Here is a 26867-nt window from a genome sequence, read left to right on the forward strand (position 1 = left end):
TCGGTCGTCCCCGTGCCTGTTTCGCGCCGTCGTTAAACGCGACAGCGTTCACGATGGCGCAAACAGTTGGGCTCCATTTTGGAGAATTGCCCCCCATGTTCTGGTCACTTGACAAGGTTTGCGCCAGTGCCGGCGGTGGCATGCAAAACCAGCATTTGCATGCAGTTAAATGTGATTAGCGGGTTGGATACAGTTTGCTCCACCTTTCCTCGATGCTCCACTCCTCTCAGGCAGAGCTCTCGGAGGCGGGAAGAATTGAAAAATGTGGTCTGCGTGCCATGGCTGCGGATGGGTAGCAAAAGCACCTAAAAACTGTTAAAAGCTGTCGGGCGTGGCACGGATAGCTGCCCGGCCACGGGCTGTAGCGGGTAGTGACATGGTTCCAAGTCTGTGGACTTTGGGTGCTCCCTTCGGGATCGGGGTGGCCTGGTTCAGACCGACATTGCTGCCGCCTGTCTTTTAAACACACCCCTTTGGTGCTCCTTACATGCTCCTGGCTGCTCACACTGCAGAGTGCTGCCTGTGTCCTTTAATACACAGAAAGCCTCTGGGCATCTGGGAGCTTACCCAGGCCACCCCCCTGGACACCCTTATACCCCAGCTGTATCATCAAGGGCCAAACAGGAGCGTTGGCACTCCTCAGACGCACTGCCCAATCGCAGAGGAAGCAGGGGATCAGCAGAGCTCAGTGCAACCAGAGGACACCTGCACCGCAGCCTTTGAAACCCTCCCTGGTTCTCTGCCCCTCTCAGGGCAGAGGACTCACGAGTGACCCCCACACCTCTGGATCACCAGGTGTTTCCTCCATGTGAGACTGGCAGCGTGATGACCGCTGTTGTGTTATGCTTCTTCACGCAGCATAAGCTGCTTCCTTGATGTATACTCTGACAAAGGAAGGTTCAGACTTGGAGATAGGTTTAAAACATTTATTGAACAGTTAACAATTCTCCTACTTGAGTTCGACTCTCCTGCTGATCTTGCTACAGTAACTCAATCTAACTAACCAGTCTGCTCTAATCCACGTGTAGGTGTGATGCTTCCTGATCTGCCCGTCTCCCTGAGTGTCGCCAATGGAAAGAGGAAGAGCATGTGTGCCCTGTCCTTTTATATGGGTAGCCCCCTTGTGGTAGTGTCACCTCTGGGTGTGGCTTGACTGCCCATTGGTCGTGTCCTATCTTACTGACCTATTGGTTGAATGTCTGTGTGTCATGATGTCTCTGGTGCTCCCTTTAGTGTTTATTTAGTCCCAGTGTATTTACATTACCCCTTGTGTACCTACAGTGATGCATATCACCACATCCCCTCTTTTTTTGAGTTACATATTTTCTGTACAGTGTTAAAGATAATTGAACAAAATAGATAGATAAGTGATGACATGTACAAATCATGATGACAGTGATGATTATACAATACTAAATAATATGTATGAGTTCAAAGTTCATGAATTAATATGGTCGAATGGCTTTCTTGTTTGGTTGGTGAAGTGCTGATGTTGACGTTGTCATTCCCTTGTGAACGCCGTCAGTGTCCCTGTGCTTAAGGAACCAAGAAGTGGTCAAATCACTTTGTCGTCTGAGTTGGACTTTTGTTTTCTATGCTTGTGGTAGCGACGCGACCTGGACTGTTTCTGGTGATTGCGATATTGATGCAGTATGTCATCTGCCTTGAAAGCTGGTTTGCTTGTTTGTAGTGGAGCGCACTTGGTGAGATTTGCTGTGATGCCATGGTATGGCTGTACTCTTGCCAGTGTTAGGAGCTGTGCTGTTACATTGTCCTGCAGTTGCAGAGTTGTTCCATATCGTACCAGTCGTTGTTCCATTGTTGTTGTTTTTGCCGTACTTGTTGTTGATGTTGGTGCCTTCGGTACGCATTCTAACATAGTAACATAGAACATACAGTGCAGAAGGAGGCCATTCGGCCCATCGAGTCTGCACCGACCCACTTGAGTCCTCATTTCCACCCTATCCCCGTAGCCCAATAAACCCTCCTAACCTTTTTTGGACACTAAGGGCAATTTATCATGGCCAATCCACCTAACCTGCACGTCTTTGGACTGTGGGAGGAAACCGGAGCACCCGGAGGAAACCCACACAGACACGGGGAGAACGTGCAGACTCCACACAGACAGTGACCCAGCGTGGAATTGAACCTGGGACCCTGGTGCTGTGAAGCCACAGTGCTCTTCACTTGTGTTACCGTGCTGTTGTTGTCTTTGTGTGGAGACGTGCAGCAGTTTCGCTGTGGAGTTCGTCATAACTTTCTGTGCGGAGTCGGGGACTCTTCGTGGTGCGTGGACCACACTCTGTGTCGAGTCAGAGACTCTTGGCGTCAGGCCGCTCTCTGTGGGCTTGTACCGCTCTCTGTCTCTTGGCTTCAGGCTGCAGCAGAATCCTGTACTCACGGGTCGGGATGTCGTCTATGCTGGGCTGAGGATCCTCAAATCCGAAGAACTCATCCATGTCTGTGTCGGATTCATCACTGTATAACACATCTCGTTGCGGTTCGAATTTGGTACTGAGGTCGCCACGTCCAATGATGAAATCATCTTCCGAGTCATAGTCTTCAAGGACCATATCATCACTTTTTGCGTCGGAGCTGTCATTGTGCTTGCGATGTCCAAAGAAGTAATCAACATCTGAGTCGTAGTCTTCAAGGACTAAATCATCTCTTAGGGCGGTGCTAACCGCTTGTTGCAGGGTTCTGCAGAGATTACTTTCAGCTACTGGTCGAAGTTCAGGCATTGTGCTGTCGTTCCAGGTGAAAGAATTGTGTTTTCCGGGTCTAAATTTTTTTTCTCACTATTTTGGGACATTTCCCCTTTAAGCGGGCGTGGTCCGGGGCCTCTGACGTCATGACGCTTGTGACGTAGAGCGTAGGAATGGATCGCACATGCGCAGATCGCTGTTCCTTTACTTTGCGCTCTTTGCACAACTGCGCATAACGGACCTTCCTTTTCTGTGCGCTCTTTGCGCAACTGTGCATGCGCGGCTTCTCACGTATGCGCAAAACATTGTTTTGCTGGTCAGCTTCTTTTGCGGAACTGCGCATGTGCGGCTCCTTTCTCAAGACGGCTGCCATTCAAAACTGCCGTTTTCTGCATTTGCAGGCCTACCTTCGCCTTGTGGTGAGTATTTGCGCCACTTTTACCGTTCTCTCTTGTGTTTTCCTCGCAGTATGTTTGAAACTTGTCCAGCACTGTCTGGAAGTCTCTCTTGTCTTGCCCTTTGGAATACTTGAAGGTCTTGAAGATTTCTGCTGCGGTTTCACCCGCAATGGTGAGGAGCAGCTTTATTTTCTCTGCATCCGCCCCGCCATCTAGGTCGGACACTACCAGGTAGATCTCAAATCTCTGCCTGAATGCACGCCAGTTTGCACTGAGATTGCCGTGGTACCTGAGCTGCTGCGGAACAGGAATCTCGAACATCATGCCTGGGTGCTGTTGCTGGTAGTCACGGATTTTGAGTTGAACTATGTAGATTTAACAGGCTACTACTGTTATCATGCTGTGTTATGCTTCTTCATGTAGCATAAGCTGCTTCCTTGATGTATACTCTGACAAAGGAAGGTTCAGACTTGGAGATAGGTTTAACACATTTATTGAACAGTTAACAATTCTCCTACTTGAGTTCGACTCTCCTGCTGATCTTGCTATAATAACTCAATCTAACTAACCAGTCTACTCTAATCCATGCGGTGAGTGTGATGCTTCCTGATCTGCCCCTGTGTCTCTGAGTGTCACCTATGGAAAGAGAAAGAGCATGTGTGCCCTGTCCTTTTATATGGGTAGCCTCCTTGTGGTAGTGTCACCTCTGTGTGTGTCTTGACTGCCCATTGGTCGTGTCCTATATTACTGACCTATTGGTTGAATGTCTGTGTGTCATGATGTCTCTGGTGCTCCCTCTAGTGTTTATTTAGTCCCAGTGTATTTACATTAACCCCTTGTGTATTTACAGTGATGCATATCACCACAACCGTCTCTGCCACCACCTCCAGCCAGTGTTCAGGAGAGCAGGCTTGGGTCTGCAGTCCATCCTGGGGAAGAGGGTGTCCCTCCGCTCCTCACTGGAATGGAGCTGTGGGTTTGAACCCGGGTCCTCAGCGCCATAGTGCCAGTACTAACCACGGTGCCCACGTACTGCCCTTTGTTCAGTTTTTTGCAAGCAGGTCTGTCAACCAGCTGTTTATTCACAGGGTCGCTTGGATCATCCAGGATCATAAAAAAATGCTGAATAAAACATGACAAGGAGACTGATCCCCCAAGAACTCATTGAAGGACAGACCAATAGAGATGCAGTGGGAAACATGGAAGGGGATATTTCAGAATTCACAGGATTCCAACACGTAAGAAAAAATGGAAGGGGTGGACCCACCATTCATGGTCAACTCGGAAGGTTAACGGATCCCGGCCCTGGGTCACTGTCCGTGTGAAGTTTGCACATTCTCCCCGTGTCTGCGTGGGTTTCACCCCCACAACCCAAAAGATGTGCAGGTTAGGTGGATTGGCCACGCTAAATTCCCCCTTAATTGGGTACTCTAAACTGAAAAAATAAAACTAGGAAGGTTAAAGGTCGCACCAAACTTAAAGGAAAAGCAAATGATTGAACGAAGACAGATAGATCAGAAGATTGGACAAAACATAAGGAACAGCAAAGGATGACTAAAAGATTAAGACAAAGGGAAAATTAAGAGTATGAGTGAAAGCTAGCCCGAAACAGATAGCAAGAGTTTTTATAAGTATTTAAAAAAGAGTTAACAATGTGAGTGTTAGTCCTATAGAAAATGAGTCTGGAGAATTGATAATGGAAAACAAGGAGATGGCAGTTGAATTGAACAGGTATTTTGCATCAGTTTTCAGTATCAAGGATACGACTAACATCCTGGAAGCAGCTATAAATCAGGAAATGGAAGGGAGGGAGGAACTCAGGAAAATTACAGTCACCAGAGAAGTGGTACTGAGAAAATTCTTGAAACTGCAAGCTGACAAGAGCCAAGGTCCTGATGGACTTTATCCTAGAACCTTAAAAGAAGTATCTAGTGAGATAGTTAATGCATTGGTTTTAATTTTCCACAACTCCCTAGATTCGGGGAAAGTCCCATTAAGAAGCTAGAAAATGTAACTATTCTTCAAAAAGGGAGACAGAGAGCAGAAAACTACAGACCAGTTAGCTTAACTGTTATAGGGAAAATGTTAGAAGCTATTATTAAAGAAGTTATAGCAGGGCACTTGGATGAGCTGAAGGTAATCAGGCAGAGTCAACGTGTGTTTGTGAAAGGGAAATCATGTTTAACCAACTTACAGTTGGTTATGTGCTGTGGATAACGGAAAACCAGTGAATATATTGTACTTAGATTTCCAGAAGGCATTTGATAAAGAGCCACATCAAAGGTTACTGCAGAAAATAAAAGCTCATGTTATAAGGGTAACATATTGGCTTGGATAGAAGATTGTCTGACTAACTCGAAGCAGAGATTTGGCATAAATGGGTGTTTTTCAGGTTGGCAAGATGTAATGAGTTGTGTGCCACAGGGATCAGTGTTGGGACCTCAACTGCTTACAATTTATATTAAATGACTTGGATATTTGTCAAATTTGATGATAACACGCGTAAATGTAAGTTGTGAAGGGGACATAAGGAGGCTACAAAAAGCTATAGATGGGTTAAGTAAATGAGCAAAGATCTGACAAATGAAATATAATGTGGGAAAATGTGAAATTATCCATTTTGGCAGGAAGAATTTAAAAAAAGCATATTATCTAAATGGTGAGAGATTGCAGAGCACGGAGGTGCAGAGGGATCTGGGCGTTTTAGTGCATAAATCATAAAAAGGAAGGGCGGCATTATGGCTAGCACTGCTGCCGCACGACACTGAGGACCCAGGTTCGATCCTGCTCCGAGTCACTGTCCATGTGGAGTTTGCACATTCTTCCCCTGTCTCCATGGGTCTCACCCCCACAACGCAAAAAGATGTGCAGGGTAGGTGGATTGGCCACGCTAAATTGCCCCTTAATTGGAAAAAACAATTGGATGCTCTAATTTTTAAAAAAATACATCACAAAAGGTCTAGTATGCAAGCATAGTAAGTAATTGGGAAAGCTAATAGAATGTTATGATTTTATGCAAAGGGAATTGAACACAAAATTAGGGAGATTATGCTTCAGTTGTACAGCGCAGTAATGAGACCACATTTGGAGTACTGCGTGTAGTATTAGTCACCTATTTAAGGAAGGATGTAAACGTGTTGGAAATAGTTCAGAGAAGGATTACCAGACTAATAGCTGGAATGGGTGAGTTGTTGTATGAGGAAAGTTTGGACAGGCTAGGCTTGTATCCATTGGAGTTTAAAAGTTGTTTGAAACACATAGGGATCCCTGAGGAGTATGACAGAGTGGATGTGGGGAGCATGTTTCCTCTTGTGGGAGAACCTAGAACCAAACATCATTGTTTCGAAATAAGGGGTCACCCATTTAAAATGCCGATGAGGTGAAATATGCTCACTCAGAGGGCGGTGAGTCTTTGCAATTCTCTTCCTGAAAAGGCGGGGGGAACAGGGGGCTGGATTCTCTGCCATCGGGATGCTCCGTTTTGCTGGCAGCGCGGGGTTTTCCGACGGCGTGGGACTGCCCCACAATGGGAAACCCCATTGACCAGCTGGCGAAACGGAGCATCCCGCCGGCGTGCTGAACCAGAATTCTGGCACGGCGGGACGGGGAATCCAGCCCAGAGCCTTTGAATCGTTTTAATGCAGAGATGGACAGATTCTTAGTAAGCTCGGGTCTGATAGGTTATTGGGGGTAGATGGGGGGCATATTTGAGATTACTATCAGACCAGCTAAGATCTTATTAAATGCCGCTCGAGGGGCAGAATGGCCTACTCCTGTTCCTTGTTCGTATGTTCAAACAAATTAAAATTGGAACGCAAAAGTCACTCACTGAAGTCAATTTCAAACACAGTCAGGAATTTAACAAATACCTTGAAACTATAGTAAACCCCAAAATGAAAATCAGCCCATTAGCAAGCTTATGCAGAGAACGACAATTCTTTGACAATTAATCCAATGCCTTCTTTACTTTAACTGAACTCATGGCTGCATAAGAAATGAATAAATCTTCTTCAAATATATCAAGTGGAAAGTGCTTATCTAACTGGATTTGATGACTTATAGATAAGCGATAAATCCACATTCAAAGAAGCAAAGAAGATTTCTGGATGAGAACATGTGAATATTGAAAACAGTATGAATGAAATAAATGTTGCATGTAATTAAAGCCTGCAGCAATCTCCCTGTGACAGGAATTGGCAATGCCATTCCAAAGCAAACAAAACTGATGTATGGTGCACAGATTTAATCGTTTCTTTTTAACAGGCACTCTGTCATCAAAATACTTGCAATCTTAATGCTTTGGCTCACATCCTGCAGTGTTTAACAAAGGAAATAAATATATAATTGAAATTTGTGGAATTCTAGATGATTGCTAAATACTCCCAGAGTGGGCCTTCAACATTTTTGAAGGTCTTCAATCCAGAATTCACGGTGAAATATAAATATCCAGTTTGCAAGGTGTCCGCTGGGAGAAATTAGTTCTATGTTGGAGAAAAGGGGTTAATGGATGAAAGAATTAATTTATATCCACAGTTCCTTCACTCCCTAACGGGCAACTTTCTTGCTATCTCCCAAGTTTCCCTATGATTTATCCTCTTACTCCACTATTACGCTAAAGATGGTAACATGACTCGATGGGTGCTAGCCACCTACCAAATCACCCAAGCATTCATACTTCATGTCAGACCCTGGATAATGAATATTGGCTCACATTTGACTGAAGGCATGTACCAGAGTTGAACTTAACTCATCAGTGACACAATTTTTCAGCAAGAGTTCCCAGACAATGATAAGGAGCAGAACCACAGCAAACATTATCCATTTCTATCCTGGAGGAGCCAGTAGCCACACACACACTCACAGCTACCCCAGCAGAGATTCGCAAATTCAGCAGAGGAGGAACCAAACGAGAGGGTTCGACTTCCCTGGCCTCTATTACTCAATATCACAAAAACATGATGCATTATCCATGAGCCAAGAATCATGTAATTAGTACTAACATTTACTTAACACGCAAGTTCATTCTCTACGGTGCAATTCATTTTAACTGACGCCGAATCAAAAACTTAACTTCAAACGTATATCCTACCATTGCCCAGTGTTAGGGGCCTCAGACAACTATTGAGATAATCCTTATGGACATGACACACAAAAACACATTGAATAACATTGAAATTAGTACCAGCTACTCAATCTACATTAGTGATTATCCTCCTCACACAAGGTGGCACGGTAGCACAGTGGTTAGCACTGCTGCCTCACAGCGCCAGGGACCCGGGTTTGATCCTGACTTTGGGTAACTGTTTGTGTGGAGTTAGTACGATCTCCCGTGTCTGTGGGGGTTTCCTCAGGGTTCTCCAGTTTCCCCCCATAGTCCAAAGATGTGCAGGCTAGGTGGATTGGCCATACTAAATTTCCCCTTAGGGTAGGGTTGCAGGAATAGGGTGGGGGATTGGGCCTAGGTAGGGTGGTCTTTCAAAGGGTCGATGCAGACTTGATGGGCCGAATGGCCTCCTTCTGCACTGTAGGGATTCTATTATTTTTTTTAAGTAAATTTAGAGTACCCAATTCATTTGTCCCAATTAAGGGGCAATTTAGTGTGGCCAATTCACCGATCCTGCACATCTTTTTAGTTGTGGGGGTGACACCCCTCTGATTCTATTCTATGATACGCAATAGTCCTAGTCCCACATGCCCTTGTTCCCCTTTCCTTGAACCACTTGTTTAATTTAATCTTCACTTGATCTCTGTTTCAAGCATCAATTCTGGGTGCATTTCATCGCCTTACAAAACGTACGTGGGTGAATTACTGTCAACACCCCCACTCCTAATGATGTTGATGAACAATGGAGAGCTGTCAGTCTCTGAGTGTATCTATAAATGGTCACTTCCCGTGAGGCATGTTTTCATTGTGTCACCTAAGTTACTAAAGAGACTCACTTCTTGATTTTGTGGGGGAGGGGGTTTCAAAAATATTTTAAAATCCTTCATAAAGGGGGCTTCAGGTGACTCTGAATTTGAATATTAAATACTATTTTCAAAAATATTGCAATGTCACTTTCAGGTAGATTTCACGTTTTACACATCTCATTGCTGTGAAAAGCACATCAACATATTCCAGCGATTCCATGAACTCAAGAAATCTTGTCCTTATGAATTAAATTTCAAAACATCACCATTGATAAATAGAACTGCTTAACTATTTAAAAAAAAATTTAGAGTACACAATTCATTTTTTCCAATTAAGGGGCAATTTAACGTGGCCAATCCACCTACCCTGCACATCTTTGGGTTGTGGGGGTGAAACCCACGCAAACACGGGGAGAATGTGCAAACTCCACACGGATGGTGACTCAGAGCTGGGATCAGAACTGGGACCTCGGTGCCGTGAGGCAGCAGTGCTAGCCACTGTGCCACCGTGCTGCCCTTTCATCCAACTGAACTGACAATGTCCAGGAATTTGGATGGTGTCAGGGCATAATAGGTGACTGAGAAGTCCTTAACCCCTGTCTGGAGGATGATGGGTAATATAAGCATAATGTTGGACAGAGCTCAAAAAATCATGTACCCTGGGGACCTTTCATTTCCACACACTAAGAATCAGGACTTAGTGCGACGTAGGATCTTAGAATGTGACAGCGGGGGAATTGGAATTCATCCCATCAAGTCAATGGTTAAATGCCACGCAAACCACCAAATCTCACCTTGGTGCTCATCCACGATATCCTGGAGTATCTCTCTGCTCCACCGTTCTTCATCCACCTATCGGTGGTCAAGCATTCAGCTGTCTTAACCCCTGTTATAACCCCCACGAGGACTATGGGGAAACAATCATTGATCTCCCTGTGCTTCCTTATGAGTTATTATAACCCCTAAACTCTGGAATTCTTTCCCTAAATCTTTCAGGCAGTCCACCTTTAAGATGCCCAGAAAACCTGCTTCTTTGGTTACACTCTTCTAATATCTCCTTCTTTGGCTCCGTGATAATTTTTGAAATTTATGTTCCTCATGAGGTTATTTAATATGTTAAAGACACTATATAAACACAAGTTATTCTTGTTATTTTTCAAGCAACTATCTTCCTCCCTTCCAAAAGAATTTGTGCATTCTGCTTCAATAATGGTTTGCAGCAAAGAATTCCAAATTCCAACCGTGATCTGTGTAAAGTTCCAATCTCTCCTTTAATTCCTTTTGGGTTTAATTTTCTTCTGGCACATTTTGCTTGCTGTATTTTATGCCGTGGGTTTACAATGGAAAACTCCCTAAGATTTCCAGCCTCTGCAGTATTTTGGTTTTATTTAAGGTTTTCTGTTGTCAGCTCATTTAACGACAGAACCAACGAACCTGCATTTTAATGCCACTTTTCATGATCAAGGTATGAACATCAGAGCTCAGGGCTGTAATGTTGTTTGATTGGGCTGATGTTGAATCTTTTTCTTTTTTTAAAATAAATGTAGAGTACCCAATTCATTTTTTCCAATTGAGGAGCAATTTAGCGTGGCCAATCCACCAGCCTGCCCATCTTTGGGTTGTGGGAGCGAAACCCACGCGAACACGGGGAGAATGTGCAAACTCCACACAGTCAGTGACCCAGAGCCGGGATCGAACCTGGGACCTCGGCGCCGTGAGGCAACAGTGCTAACCACTGCGCCACCGTGCTGCCCTGACTGATGGTGAATCTTGATATTGGAGTGTGAACAAAGAACATTAGACTTTGCTTTATAAACAAAGTTATTTGTGACGAACACTCAACTAACAAATTACTAAAATGTCTTAGATTAGTACAATTGGAAATAATGGTCAAACTAACTTACACGAAGATACTACAGAGCTACTCTAATATGTTACTGCTACAAACTCCTTACTAACACCTTCTCCTGGAACACATGGGGCTGGATTCTCCGTCCCACTGCGCCAGGTTTCTGGTTCAGCACGCCGGCAGGATGCTCCATTTCGCTAGCTGGCCAATGGTATTTCCCATTGTGGGGCAGCCCCACCCCGCGGGACCCCCCCCACCCACCCTGGCTGCCTGCAAAATGGAGTATCCCGACGGCGGAGAATCCAGCCCATGGTGTGTCTGCGTCACGTGTCTGCATACTCATACCACCTGGTGGTCAGATGCTGTAACTACAACAGTTATGATTATATTCTTACTTACACACAGATGATAATACAGGTGACAATCTACTTATCATCACAAGGGCCATTCGGCGCCTCAAGCCTGCTCTGCTATTCTACAAGACCATGGCTAATCTGATTGTGGCCTCAACACCATATTTATGCCCATTCCCAATATTCCTTGAGTTGAATACGCAAGGGGCCTAATGCTTGATTCAAGTGTGCGTCCTGGATACCTATTTTCTTCCAACACCAATATGGTAGGTGGCATACTTCAAGCTCAAAGGGAAAGTGTTCTTCATGCCCACCATCTTGGCGGCTGTGGTGCTCCTTTAGTGAGTGAAAACAATCATAACACCATCCAATTTCTAGGCCAAAAATATTCACCCAGTTTTTGATTTTTTTCCCTACATTAATACTGGATCTCAGGCATCATTGCTGACTTTGTACACTCTGGCTTGGCTTGTATGCATTCTCCCTGACTCTAAATGTTAATTGCAACTAGCCTTTTTCTCTAGATATCTATTACTACCATTTTGGGAACAAGCAAAGGTTAGATGACATGAATTGCGGCTGCTGCTCAGAGAATAAGCTTTATAAATCTCCAGCCCCTCTGAAATAGATGAAGGAAAAATGGCAACCCGAAATAAGAGAGAGATAAAAAGTGGAAAATTAGGAAATGGAAAAAACACAGAACAGGTGAAGAAACAAAGAACAGACAGATTGAAATCTTGTAATGTAAAGAAAGTGCAGCATCAAACAAATTACAAATTAAATAAAAAGGAAAGCAGAAAGATCGCATTGAATTGAAGAAATTAGGAAAACAGAGCCAAAAAATTTAAATCGAGTTTTAAAAGAATGAATCACCAGGTCAAAGGTAAGTAGCATGAATTAATCACTTGAAAAAGAAGGCATGAGATGAGATCTACTAACCTGGTGGTCCCATAGCTCCTTTTGTTCCTGGTATTCCAGATGGACCATGCATGCCTGGATCACCCCTTGGACCTGGAATAGTTAATATGGGTAAAGACGACATTTTTAATAACACATAGACAACAGAAGGATGAAAAAGCTTCAGAGAATTAGAGAGCTTTTAATACTTCACTGAAGCAATAAAAATGTCTACTTTATTTCAAAACAACACTGATCCTGCTAACGCAAGATGGCCGTGCAAGATTGCCATCAATCCCTGTCTGCACGTGTACTTATTCATGCATGCACAGACGCAGCTCAAGATGGCGTGCAGGGTGGCCACTGATACGCCTACGCATACGCACTTACCAATGATGTAATTTGCAGGAGACACAGTGGGATGGGTTCTCCGATTCTGTGGCTAAACACCGCGGTATGCTGGCGTGGGAACTGTGGCGTTTTATGACGGCAAAATCGGCGGTGAACCCTCACTGATTCCGGGACTGGTGAGGGGCTAGCAGCGGCGCTGGGTAGAACACTCAGCTCCTGTGCCAAAAATGGCCGGAGAATGGCCGGGTCTGTGGCCGCGGGTCGGCCACGCGCAGACCCGACCTGTCAGATAGTTGCTCCCTAGGCTGCCCTCGCCACCCTCGGACCACTCCCCACCAGTACCCCCCAGCCCTCCCTGAAGCCCCTCAGCCAGCGGCACGCTCCACCCCCGACTGTGGCGGCGCGCTGGACACAGTCCACAGCCGCCACACGCGGTCACGAAAGCTGAGATCACAAGTGAACCGTGCCGTCGTGAACCCGGCCCGAGGGGGAGGGCTGAGTTCAGGTAACGTCCTGAAGCTGTCCCAACGACGTGTAGCGTACTTCCTGATGATGCCTTTTTGGAGGGGGCAGAGCATCCGACAACAGGTGCCGCCCCGATTCGGTCGTAAAAAGGGATTATCCGCCTGATCGCCGATTGTGAAATTGGCATCGGCAAGCGGAGAATCTCGCCCAGTGCTTTTGGATCTTACTCGGATCCTGAAGCCGTTCACACAGTGTCTGAGCCCCGTAATGTGTCTGTAGGCAGGGCCCGGCCTCACTGCAGTTTCCAGAAATCGGGACAGGGAGGGTGACAACCACAATTCCATTTGCAGCTGCGTGGCTTGTTCCACGTGACAAAAATGGATTAAAGGGAGGAGGCACTGGAGCGGAAGATACTGAAAATGCGGGGAAGCTATTATAAAGAATTATAAAGAAGTTCCTTTCCTTTAGTAAAACGTGTTAACTTGATGCTGCCAGTGCTGTAATGCATGCAGTTCCAGGTTGTATCACTGTGCATACACCCTGCTGCACATTGCCCTCTATAAAGATGGTGCTGTGCTAACTGCGCATACACAGCATTGGCAGCAAAGGCAGCCTTATTGGATTGCAGTCATCTTACACATCAAGAAAGAAATGTAGGGCGTGATTCTAAACCTTGTTGTGCTGTCATTTGAGCGCAATGTGGCCGGTGAATCCTGGGAGAGGCCTGCAGCAAGCCTCCCGACAGGTTCCACGCCTCCCGGGATTCTCCGAAATCCCGCGAGATGTCGGAGTCAGAACCCACCTCAAATGGCCTTTTCTCTATATCATTTGATACCTTTGGCTAAACAAACATCTATCAATCTCAGTTTTTAAATTAACGATTGATTTAGCATTAAATGTCATTGTGGTGATTATACATCACTAAGTACACAAAGGGTTAATGTACATACACTACACCTAGCTAGACACTAGAGGGAACACCAGAGACATGACACACAGACAGTCAACCAATAGGTCAGTAACATAGGACACGACCAATGGGCATTCACAATACACACAGAGGTGACACTACCACAGGGGGGCATTACACCAACCCATATAAAAGGGCACATCACACATGCTCAGTCTCTTTCCAGTGGAGACGCTCAGTGAGTACAGACGCAGGGTTGATTGAACATCACACCCAGGACGTGGAATGTAGCAGACTGGTTCGTCAGTCTGAGTAGCGATAGCAGGATTAACAGTAGCGTTGAATCCAAGTAGGAGAATCATTAACAGTAATAAATGTGTTAAAGCTATCTCCAAGTCTGAACCTTCCTTTGTCAGAGTGCACATCAAGGAAGCAGCTTATGCTACGTCAAGAGCATAACAAAACGGACTTCCGGGTGCGGCGATGACCAGCTGAGTCGCACGTTTCGGCAGCTCCCTGTGAAACGGACTTTTGGGCTCTTGATAGGAGCCCCAACGGCAATTTTAACGGCTGAAAACACCGTGCGGTAAACCAGAAGGGTGTTCCCCCTGGACACGGATGGAAAAAGGAGAGGAAAGTGGCCGGATTGCAGCGGATCCTTTGGAACAACGGCAAGGAAGGCAAGCAGAAACCAAGATGGCGTTGGAAGGTGGCAGTTTCATATGGGGCCCTGAACAACAAGAGTTTTTTGAAACGCTGCGTGGAGGAGATAAAAAAGGAAATGAAGAAAGAGTTGTTGGCCCCGATATTACAGGCGATTGAAGGGCTGAAAGAGGAACAAAAGACCCAGGAGCAGGAGCTTCGGGTCGTGAAGGCGAAAGCAGCAGAGAATGAAAACGACACACAGGGCCTGGTGGTGAAGTCGGAGATACAGGAGGCACACCAGAAACGATCTGTGGAGAGGTTGGAGGCACTGGAAAATAACGCAAGGAGGAACAACTTGAGGATTCTTGGCCTTCCTGAAGGTGTGGAGGGGGCGGACGTCGGGGCATATGTGAGCACGATGCTGCACTCGTTAATGGGAGTGGAGGCCCCGACGGGTCCGTTGGAGGTGGAGGGAGCATACCGAGTTATGGTGCGAGGACCGAGAGCAGGAGAAGCTCCCAGAGCCATAGTGGTGAGATTTCTCCGTTTTAAGGATAGAGAAATGGTCCTTAGATGGGCGAAGAAAACTCGGTGTAGTAAATGGGAGAACGCGGTGATCCGCGTCTATCAAGATTGGAGTGCGGAGGTGGCGAGAAGGAGGGCGAGCTTTAATCGGGCCAAAGCGGTACTTCACAAAAAAAAGATAAAGTTTGGAATGCTGCAACCGGCAAGACTGTGGGTCACATATCAAGGGAGGCACCACTACTTTGAGACGGCGGATGAAGCGTGGACTTTTATTGTAGAAGAAAAATTGGAATGATTGGACTACGAAAATGAACGTTTGGACAAAGTGGTGGGACGAGTGGGGGGGGGGGGGGGGGGGCGAAGAGGGATTGTATGATTAATCCTGCGGTATGGTAACTTTTCTTTCTCCCACAGGTGGTGATGGGGGGAGGTGGGGAGGGAGAGGAGATGGGGCGTTGGCCATGGGAGGCGGGGCCGAGGGAGAGGCGCGGGCTTGGTTCCCGCGCTATGATAATTATGGCGGGAATAGAGAAGCAGGAAGGAGGGGGCGCCGCACGGGGCGAGCCGTGATCACGGGGGGAAGCCGAGGTCAGCCAGAGTTTGCTGACTTCTGGGAGCAACATGGGGGGAGTAATTACGCTAGCGGGGGGTCTAGCGGGGGGGGGGGAGGGGGGAATTACTGGGTTGCTGCTGCTGGGGAAAGGGGGGAGTGGGTGCGGGAAAGGATGGGCGGGGGGGCACCGTCTGGGAGAAATACAGCCGCGTGGGAACTGGGCGAGAAGCTGGAAAAAGATGATGGCTAACCGGCAAGGGGGGGGGGGGTGGGAAGCCCCCCAACTCGGCTGATCACGTGGAACGTGAGGGGGCTTAACGGGCCGATAATGAGGGCACGAGTACTCGCACACCTTAAGAAACTTAAAGCAGATGTGGTCATGTTACAGGAAACGCACCTGAAACTGATAGATCAGGTTAGGTTGCGCAAAGGATGGGTAGGGCAGGTGTTCCATTCGGGGCTGGATGCGAAAAACAGGGGGGTGGCTATATTAGTGGGGAAGCGGGTAATGTTCGAGGCAAAGACTATAGTGGCGGATAACGGGGGCAGATACGTGATGGTGAGTGGCAAATTACAGGGAGAGATGGTGGTGTTGCTAAACGTGTATGCCCCGAATTGGGACGATGCCAATTTTATGAGGCGAATGCTAGGACGCATCCCAGACCTAGAGACCGGAAAGCTGATAATGGGGGGAGACTTTAACACGGTGTTGGAACCAAGGCTGGATAGGTCGAAGTCCAGGACTGGTAGGAGGCCGGCAGCAGCCAAGGTGCTGAAGGATTTTATGGAGCAGATGGGAGGGGTGGACCCGTGGAGATTCAGTAGACCTAGGAGTAAGGAGTTCTCGTTTTTCTCCTATGTCCATAAAGTCTATTCACGCATAGACTTTTTTGTGTTGGGTAGGGCATTGATCCCGAGGGTGAGGGGAACGGAATATACGGCTATAGCCATTTCGGATCATGCCCCACACTGGGTAGACTTGGAGATAGGGGAGGAAACAAGAGGGCGTCCACCCTGGAGAATGGATATGGGACTAATGGCGGATGAGGGGGTGTGCTTAAGGGTGAGGGGATGCATTGAAAAGTACTTGGAACTCAATGACAATGGGGAGGTTCAGGTGGGAGTGGTCTGGGAGGCGTTGAAGGCGGTGGTTAGGGGGGAGCTGATATCAATAAGGACACATAAAGGGAAGCAGGAGAGTAAGGAACGGGAGCGGTTGTTGCAAGAACTTTTGAGGGTGGACAGACAGTATGCGGAAGCACCGGAGGAGGGACTGTATAGGGAAAGGCAAAGGCTGCATGTGGAATTTGACTTGCTGACCACAGGCACTGCAGAGGCACAATGGAGGAAGGCGCAGGGTGTACAGTATGAATATGGAGAGAAGGCGAGCAGATTGCTGGCACACCAATTGAGGAAAAGGGGAGCAGCGAGGGAAATAGGGGGGGTGAGAGACGAAGATGGAGAGACGGAGCGGGGAGCGGAGAGAGTGAATGAAGTTTTTAAGACATTTTATAAAAAATTGTATGAAGCTCAACCCCCGGATGGGAGGGAGAGAATGATGGAGTTTTTGGATCGGCTGGAAATTCCCAAGGTGGAAGAGCAGGAAAGGATGGGATTGGGAGCACAGATCACGGTAGAAGAAGTGGTGAAAGGAATTAGGAACATGCAGACGGGAAAGGCCCCGGGACCGGACGAATTCCCAGTTGAATTTTACAGAAAATATTTGGACTTGCTCGCCCCGCTACTGACGAGGACCTTCAACGAGGCAAAGGAAAGGGGACAACTGCCCCCGACTATGTCAGAAGCAACGATATCGCTTCTTTTAAAGAAGGAAAAGGATCCGCTACAATGCGGGTCCTACAGACCAATCTCCCTCCTCAATGTAGATGCCAAGGTCTTGGCCAAGGTAATGGCAATGAGAATAGAGGAATGTGTCCCGGGGGTGGTTCATGAGGACCAAACTGGGTTTGTGAAGGGGAGACAGCTGAACACGAACATACGGAGGTTGTTAGGGGTAATGATGATGGCCCCACCAGAGGGTGAAACGGAGATAGTAGTGGCGATGGATGCCGAGAAAGCATTTGATAGAGTGGAGTGGGATTATCTGTGGGAGGTGTTGAGGAGATTTGGGTTCGGAGAGGGGTATGTTAGATGGGTGCAGCTGTTGTATAGGGCCCCAGTGGCGAGTGTGGTCACGAATGGACGGGGATCGGCATATTTTCGGCTCCATAGAGGGACAAGGCAGGGATGTCCTCTGTCCCCATTACTGTTTGCACTGGCGATTGAGCCCCTGGCGATAGCGCTGAGAGGTTCCAAGGGATGGAGGGGAATACTTAGGGGAGGAGAAGAACACCGGGTATCTTTATATGCGGATGATCTGCTACTATATGTGGCAGATCCAGCGGAGGGGATGCCAGAAATAATGCGGATACTTGGGGAGTTTGGGGATTTTTCAGGGTATAAATTGAACATGGGAAAGAGTGAGCTGTTTGTGGTGCATCCAGGGGAGCAGAGTAGAGAAATAGAAGACCTACCGTTGAGGAAGGTAACAAGAGACTTTCGTTACCTGGGGATCCAGATAGCTAAGAATTGGGGCACATTGCACAGGCTAAATTTGACGCGGTTGGTGGAACAGATGGAGGAAGATTTCAAGAGATGGGACATGGTAGCATTGTCAATGGCAGGGAGGGTGCAGGCAGTTAAGATGGTGGTCCTCCCGAGATTCCTTTTTGTGTTTCAGTGTCTCCCGGTGGTGATCACGAAGGCTTTTTTCAAAAGGATAGAAAAGAGTATTATGGGTTTTGTTTGGGCCGGGAAGACTCCGAGAGTGAGGAAGGGATTCTTACAGCGTAGTAGGGATAGGGGGGGGCTGGCACTACCGAGCCTAAGTGAGTATTATTGGGCCGCTAATATTTCAATGGTGAGTAAGTGGATGGGAGAGGAGGAAGGAGCGGCGTGGAAGAGATTAGAGAGGGCGTCCTGTAGGGGGACCAGCCTGCAGGCTATGGTGACAGCCCCATTGCCGTTCTCACCAAGGAACTATACCACGAGTCCGGTGGTGGTAGCTACACTGAAGATTTGGGGACAGTGGAGACGACATAGGGGAAAGACCGGAGCACTGGGGGGGTCCCCGATAAGAAACAACCATAGGTTTGCCCCGGGGGGAATGGATGGGGGATATGGAATGTGGCAAAGAGCAGGTATAACGCAATTGAAAGATCTATTTGTGGATGGGAAGTTTGCGAGTCTGGGAGCGCTGACCGAGAAATATGGGTTGCCCCAAGGGAATGCATTCAGGTACATGCAATTGAGGGCTTTTGCGAGGCAGCAGGTGAGGGAATTCCCGCAGCTCCCGACACAAGAGGTGCAGGACAGAGTCATCTCAAAGAAATGGGTGGGGGACGGTAAGGTGTCGGATATATATAGGGAAATGAGAGACGAAGGGGAGACTATGATGGACGAACTAAAAGGGAAATGGGAAGAAGAGCTAGGGGAGGAGATTGAGGAGGGGATGTGGGCAGATGCCCTAAACAGGGTAAACTCGTCGTCCTCGTGCGCCAGGCTAAGCCTGATTCAGTTTAAGGTATTACACAGGGCACATATGACTGGAACACGGCTCAGTAAATTTTTTGGGGTGGAGGATAGGTGTGCGAGGTGCTCGAGAAGCCCAGCGAATCATACCCATATGTTTTGGTCATGCCCGGCACTACAGGGGTTTTGGATGGGGCTGACAAAGGTGCTTTCGAAAGTAGTAGGAGTCCGGGTCGAACCAAGCTGGGGGTTGGCTATATTTGGGGTTGCACAAGAGCCGGGAGTGCAGGAGGCGAAAGAGGCCGATGTTTTGGCCTTTGCGTCCCTAGTAGCCCGGCGCAGAATATTGCTAATGTGGAAAGAAGCCAAGCCCCCGGGGGTGGAGACCTGGATAAATGATATGGCGGGGTTCATAAAGTTAGAGCGGATTAAGTTCGTCCTAAGGGGGTCGGCTCAAGGGTTTACTAGGCGGTGGCAACCGTTCGTCGAATATCTTGCGGAAAGATAGATAGGGGAGAACAAAGAAGGCAGCAGCAGCAGCCCAGGACTTGGGGGGTGGGGTGTGGGGGGGGGGGGGGGGGGGGGGGGGTGGCCTGAGACAAGGCAGTTGCCAATTAGGGCTAGTTTTTATTTTTTGTTATTTAATATTTATTTATTTGTGGTTGTTTTCTTTTGTTCTTGTTTAAATAAAAAAGGTCATTATTATCTGTATTGTTATAATGTTGTGTAAAGGATGCACAATGTACTGTGTTGGTTGACCAAAAATTTTCAATAAAATATTATTTAAAAAAAAAAAGAGCATAACAAAACATCATTTGCAGAGAGAAGAGAGGCTTCCAAACTTCTACGTCCTTTGCATGAAGTAGATTTTCTAGCAGTCTCTCCTGACCGACCTTAATCTCACTATAGCAATTGAAATTCATCTGTACTTGACCACTGATCAGCTGCAGCTCCACATAAGTCACTGCTTTCTGGCGAAGTGGATTACGGGGCAAAGATAATAAAATAAAAGCCAGCAAGGTTAAAACTGTTAATGAGTTGGTAATCTTGAGTTCCCCCGATGCCACGGGTTTAAAACTGTCCATAATGTTCACAGGTCTGATATTTTCATGGGGCTTGCTGAAGATTTATGAATTCGCCAGTGAACAGATACAATCTGAGACAGCACTCAGCTGCAAGGAAATGGTCCAAAACTGGCATACGTCCAGAGCTTGCAATTAATTTGCAAGGCAGCAGATGCAATAGATTTCTGGAATGTTCCCTTGGGCGACATATGACAAATTCTCAAAGGAAGAAGGTGAAATCTCCCTACCAACAATGTAATGAATTATGCATTTGCACATTCTGAAATGTGTATAAATATTTATATATATATTATATATATATATAGAGGGAAAAATTATTAACACATATTGAAATCCATAAATCATTAACAATACAACCTTAATTGTTTACACCCCCGTTATCCACAAAGATTTCTGGAGGAGTTGAGGCAGATTCAGGATATTAGTATTAAAATTATGGGCTGGAAGGGCAGCATGGTGGCGCAGTGGGTTAGCACTGCTGCCTCATGGCGCCGAGGTCCCAGGTTCGATCCCGGCTCTGGGTCACTGTCCGTGTGGAGTTTACACATTCTCCCCGTGTTTGCGTGGGTTTCGCCCCCACAACCCAAAGATGTACAAGGTAGGTGGATTGGTCACACTAAATTGCCCCTTAATTGGAAAAAATGAATTGGGTACTCTAAATTTATTTTTAAGAAAAAGTTATGGGCTGGATTCCCCGGCCTCCCCGCCACGTGTTTCTCAGCAGCCGGAGGCAGCTGGCTCCGAGATTCTTTGCTACCGCTGCTGTTGATGATTTCCCATTGCAGCCACACCACGTTGCTAGGGAACCGGCGGGCGGGGGTGCGTTGCCGCCAGGGGGTCCACAGAATCCGACCTATATCTTTATTGTGAATGGCCAGTGGCAGCGCATAACATTTAAAGGGGTCATTGAAATGTAGCCAAGGCTTTTCTGTCAGTTCTGTACCTGCAAATTAATCAAACACCTGCAGAACGGGACATTTGACAACAAATTCTTAGCCACATTAAGTCATCAAAATGTCATGGCCTTAAATTTAACTGATTCAGGGGCAGCACGGTGGTGCAGTGGTTAGCACTGCAGCCTCATGATGCCGAGGTCCCAAGTTCGATCCCGGCTCTGGGTCACTGTCCGTGCAGAGTTTTCACATTCTCCCCGTGTTGCATGGGTTTCGCCCCCACAATCCAAAGGTGTGCAGGGTAGGAGGATTGGTCACGCTAAATTGCCCCTTAATTGGAAAAAATGAATTGGGCACTCTATAAAAAAAATTTTTTTTTAATGTATAAATAAAAATAACCGATTCCAATTTCATGTCACAGCCAAATCTCGAGCAATGTGGTGACCCTCGCTCTTGTGGAAACCTTGAACAGCTGGTCTACTTCACCACCATGTACTGTGGCCAAAACCACTCTGAAAATGACTGTTCTTCCTGAACTTTGTCAACACACAGGTACCAAAGAACAAAGAACAAAGAAAAGTTCAGCACAGGAACAGGCCCTTCGGTCCTCCAAGCCTGTGCCGACTATGCTGCCGCTCTAAACTAAAATTGTCTGCACTTCCAGGGTCCGTATCCCTCTATTCCCATCCTATTCATGTATTTGTCAAGATGCCCCTTAAACGTCACTATCGTCCCTGCTTCCACCACCTCCTCCAGCAGCGAGTTTCAGGCACCCACTACCCTCTGTGTAAAAAAAGTTGCCTTGTACATCTCCTCTAAATCTTGCCCCTTGCACCTTAAACCTATGCCCTCCAGTAATTGACCCCTCTACCCTGGGAAAAGGCCTCTGACTATCCACTCTGTCTATGCCCCTCATAATTTTGTAGACCTCTATCAGGTCGCCCCTCAACCTCCGTCATTCCAGTGAGAAGAAACAGAGTTTATTCAACCTCTCCTCATAGCTAATGCCCCCGATACCAGGCAACATCCTGGTAAATATCTTCTTCAACCTCTTCAAAGCCTCCACATCCTTCTGGTAGAGTGGCGACCAGAATTGAACACTATACTCCAAGTGTGGCCTAACTAAGGTTCTATACAGCTGCAACATGACTTGCCAATTCTTATACTCAATGCCCCGGCCAATGAAGGCAAGCATGCCGTATGCCTTCTTGACTACCTTCTCCACCTGTGTTGCCCCTTTCAGTGATCTGTGGACCAGTACACCTCGATCTCTCTGACTTTCAATACTCTTGAGGATTCTGCCATTCACTGCACATTCCCTACCTGCATTCGACCTTCCAAAATGCATTACCTCACATTTGTCCGGATTAAACTCCATCTGCCATCTCTCCGCCCAAGTCTCCAAACGATCTAAATCCTGCTGTATCCTCTGACAGTCCTCATCGCTATCCACAATTCCACCAACCTTTGTGTCATCTGCAAACTTACTAATCAGATCAGTTATATTTCCCTCCAAATCATTTATATATACTACGAACAGCAAAGGTCCCAGCAATGATCCCTGTGGAAAACCACTAGTCACAGCCCTCCAATCAGAAAAACGCCCTTCCATTGCTACTTTCTACCTTCTATGAACTAGCCAGTTCTGTATCCATCTTGCCAGCTCACCCCTGATCCCATGTGACTTCACCTTTCGTACCAGTCTGCCATGAGGGACCTTGACAAAGGCCTTAATGAAGTCCATATAGACAATATCCACTGCCCTATCTGCATCAATCATCTTTGTGACCTCCTCGAAAAACTCTATCAAGTTAGTGAGACACGACCTCGCCTTCACAAAACCATGCTGCCTCTCGCTAATACATCTATTTGCTTCCAAATGTATTTATCCTTCCTCAGCACAGGATCCTGTCTCAAAGAATTCTCTCCAGTAATTTCCCTACCACTGATGTAAGGTTCACCGGCCTGTAGTTGCCTGGATTATCCTTGCTAACCTTCTTAAACAAAGGAACAACATTGGCTATTCTCCAGTCCTCCGGGACATCACCTGAAGTCTGTGAGGATCCAAAGATTTCTGTCAAAGCCTCAGCAATTTCCTCTCTCGCCTCCTTCAGTATTCTGGGGTAGATCCCATCAGGCCCTGGGAACTTATCGACCGTAATATTTTTCAAGATCTCGTCTTTTTGGATCTCAATGTGACCCAGGATATCTACACACCCTTCTCCAGACTCAACATGAAATGAAAATGAAATGAAAATCGCTCATTGTCACAAGTAGGCTTCAATGAAGTTACTGTGAAAAGCCCCTAGTCGCCACATTCCGGCGTCTGTTCGGGGAGGCTGGTACGGGAATTGAACCGTGCTGCTGGCCTGCCTTGGTCTGCTTTCAAAGCCAGCGATTTAGCCCTGTGCTGAACAGTCCCTGCATCCACCAATTCCTTCTCTTTGGTGAATACTGATGCAAAGTATTCATTTAGCACCTCGTCCATTTCCTCTGGCTTCACGCATAGATTCCCTCGCCTGTCCTTCAGTGGGCCAACCCTTTCCCTCGCTATCCTCTTGCTTTTTATGTACGTATAAAAAGCCTTGGGATTTTCCTTAACCCTATTTGCCAATGACTTTTCGTGACCCCTTCTAGTCCTCCTGACTCCTTGCTTAAGTTCCTTCCTACTTTCTTTATACTCCTCACAGGCTTTGTCTGTTCCCAACCTTCTAGCCCTGACAAATGCCTCCTTTTTCTTTTTGACGAGGCCTACAATATCTCTCGTTATACAAGGTTCCCGAAATTTTCCGTATTTATCCTTCCTCAGCACAGGAACATGCCGGTCCTGAATTCCTTTCATAGATTATCATAGAATTTACAGTGCAGAAGGAGGCCATTCGGCCCATCGAGTCTGCACCGGCTCCTGGAAAGAGCACCCTACCCAAGGTCAACACCTCCACCCTATCCTCATAACCCAGTAACCCCACCCAACACTAAGGGCAATTCTGGACACTAAGGGCAATTTATCATGGCCAATCCACCTACCTTGCACATCTTTGGACTGTGGGAGGAAACCGGAGCACCCGGAGGAAACCCACGCACACACGTGGAGGATGTGCAGACTCCGCACAGACAGTGACCCAAGCCGGAATCGAACCTGGGACCCTGGAGCTGTGAAGCAATTGTGCTATCCACAAGGCTACCGTGCTGCCCCACATTTGAAAGCCTCCCACATGTCAGATGTTGATTTACCCTCAAACATCCGCCCCCAATCTAGGTTCTTCAGTTCCTGCCTAATATTGTTATAATCAGCCTTCCCACAATTTAGCACATTCACCCTAGGACCACTTTTATCCTTGTCCACCAGCACTTTAAAACTTACTGAGTTGTGGTCGCTGTTCCCGAAATGCTCCCCTACTGAAACCTCTACCACCTGGCCGGGCTCATTCCCCAATGCCAGGTCCAGTATAGCCCCTTCCATAGTTGGACTATCTACATATTGTTTTAAGAAGCCCTCCTGGATGCTTCTTACAAACTCTGCCCCATCCAAGCCCCTAGCACTAAGTGAGTCCCAGTCAATATTGGGGAAGTTAAAGTCTCCCATTGTCTACCATCATGACAAAACAGTTTGCTTCGACTTGGATGTCAATTGAGAGGCAATAAATCTTACAAAATAACCCTTAAGTATTTACAGTAGGAATTCAGCAGGATCCTAGGAAATGTTCTGGGTAATGCAGGGATCCTGGGAAACGTTCTCGGTATTCCAGCTTACAGTGTTCCAAATTACCAGTGCAGAGCCTACAATCCCACAAAAGAATACCCTCTTGATCTCGACTCTGCCATGAAATGACGGCAGAGTGAAGGCCAGATGCTCTGCACAATGGGGCAGGAATAACTGGAGGACAAATCACATTGGACCACTTTTCTTAGCGGTTAGTACAAAAGCATGGTTGGTGGCACTCCCCTCTTATCTGGATACATTACACAAAATAGGAAGACAAAGCAGGAATAGAAAATACAAAATTCTAATAATAGGGACAAGCAAATAAGTAATATTTGCAAGAGGAAGCCAGCTAATATATCTACACACAACAAGCTGAGCTTGGTAATCGGCAGTTATACTTTTCCATAAGATCATAGAATCTCTACAGTGGAGAAGGAGCCGTTCGGCCCATCATGCCTGCACCAAGCCTTTGAAAGAGCACCTACCAATCCCCCGCCCTATCCCTGCAGCCCCACCTAACCAGCATATCCTTGGACAGTTAAGGGGCAATTTAGCATGGTCAATCCACCTAACCCGCAGTTCTTTGGACTGTGGGAGGACCCAGATAAAACCAACGCAAACACGGAGAGAATGTTCAAACTCTACACACTCCCCCGAGGTCGGAATCAAACGCGGGTCCTTGGCGCTGTGAGGGACACCCTTTTTGTGCTTGCAATGTGATTATACAGTTTTATGATGTAAGACGTTGAATTCTAGCATTCCACTTCATACAAACACTTGATATTTTTCTAAAGTAGTTGACTTCTCTTGTGCGAGCATTGTGGTAGAACATAGAACATACAGTGCAGAAGGAGGCCATTCGGCCCATCAAATCTGCACCGGCCCTTGGAAAGAGCACCCCACTGAAGCCCCACACCTCCACCCTATCCCCGTAACCCTATTAACCCCACTTAACCTTATTGGACACTAAGGGCAATTTAGCACAGCCAGTCCACCTAACCTGCACATCTTTGGACTGTGGGAGGAAACCGGAACACCTGGAGGAAACCCACGCAGACACAGGGAGAACGTGCATACTCCTCACAGACAGTGACCCAAGCCAGGAATCGAACCTGGATGATCACTAATTCTGGTGGATGCTGCATAGACAGTCTCAGAATATAACGTATGTTATTTAATTTACAATATATAAATTAAATTATGCAGTGCATTTTATTTTACATACACTCAATCAGCCTTTGAAATAGGAGTACCACACTGGCCTGTCATTTTACCATCCTCCAAATACTTTTTCACTCAACACCTTCTCTCCCTCTCTTTAACTTCACCAAAGGGAACATTATTTTCTCACAAGCCTAAACTCTGACTGTGTGAGGCACCCATGGCAGGTTTGATCCTGTTCTTAAGGTAGCACACCACACAAACACTTTATAGCAGGGCTCACTGAACAGTAAGTGTGAACCTGGATGAATTATTCTCTTCACTCATTCAAAGGCAATCGTAGCACCTCGATGGCTAAAGTCAGCTAACTCAGCAGACCAGTGATTAAACTCAACATTTTCTTGATGCATATGGCTCACTACTAGGCCGAGGGCCATAGTTTTTCATAATGCCACGATGGAAGCAACCTATTTCTCAAAATTAAAGTGATAAAGGATTTTATCGTGTAAGATTGTGACTTGAAAGATGAAAGCAACTCTTGAAATCACACAATAAGAAAATACATGCAAAAAGTAGGCTCTAAAATACTGTGCATTATGCTTTTTTTTTGGGGGGGGGGGCAGGGGGGTGGTGAGGGGGAGAGAAATCATGAAATTAATTGCAAGTCCCTGATTTAAAATGTTACAGGAAAGCCACTTTCCTGCACGAGGCACTTCTCAAAATATTTGATATTTTGCCTTCTTCAAGAAAGCGCGTGAACACTTTCTGAAACCTTGCAAACATGGAGGAAACCGAACTTCCGGTGATGGGGATGTGCTGAGAGGTCGCACATCAGATGGTTCCCCTCCCACAAATCCGAAAAATAGGCTCTTTTCGTCCGAAAAAGCCCGCTGACACCATAAAACATACCCCCACACCACTACCAACAAC

At 46.7% G+C, this 26867-nt stretch overlaps 1 protein-coding gene and 1 pseudogene across 3 annotated transcripts in view; one reads left to right on the forward strand and one right to left on the reverse strand.

Annotated features, from left to right (window-relative positions):
• Positions 1-26867, reverse strand: part of emid1 (EMI domain containing 1) — a 531354-nt gene that overhangs the window by 93040 nt on the left and 411447 nt on the right. For all 3 annotated transcript variants that reach the window (XM_072491083.1, XM_072491261.1, XM_072491172.1), the window contains exon 7: positions 12155-12226. In XM_072491083.1, the coding sequence (XP_072347184.1) occupies positions 12155-12226 (72 nt within the window). The remainder of the gene's footprint in view (positions 1-12154; positions 12227-26867) is intronic.
• Positions 1-26867, forward strand: part of LOC140403603 (tubulin alpha-1C chain-like) — a 108031-nt pseudogene that overhangs the window by 31529 nt on the left and 49635 nt on the right.

Source organism: Scyliorhinus torazame, chromosome 1, assembly GCF_047496885.1.
Source record: "Scyliorhinus torazame isolate Kashiwa2021f chromosome 1, sScyTor2.1, whole genome shotgun sequence".
Classification (NCBI taxonomy): Eukaryota; Metazoa; Chordata; class Chondrichthyes; order Carcharhiniformes; family Scyliorhinidae; genus Scyliorhinus; species Scyliorhinus torazame.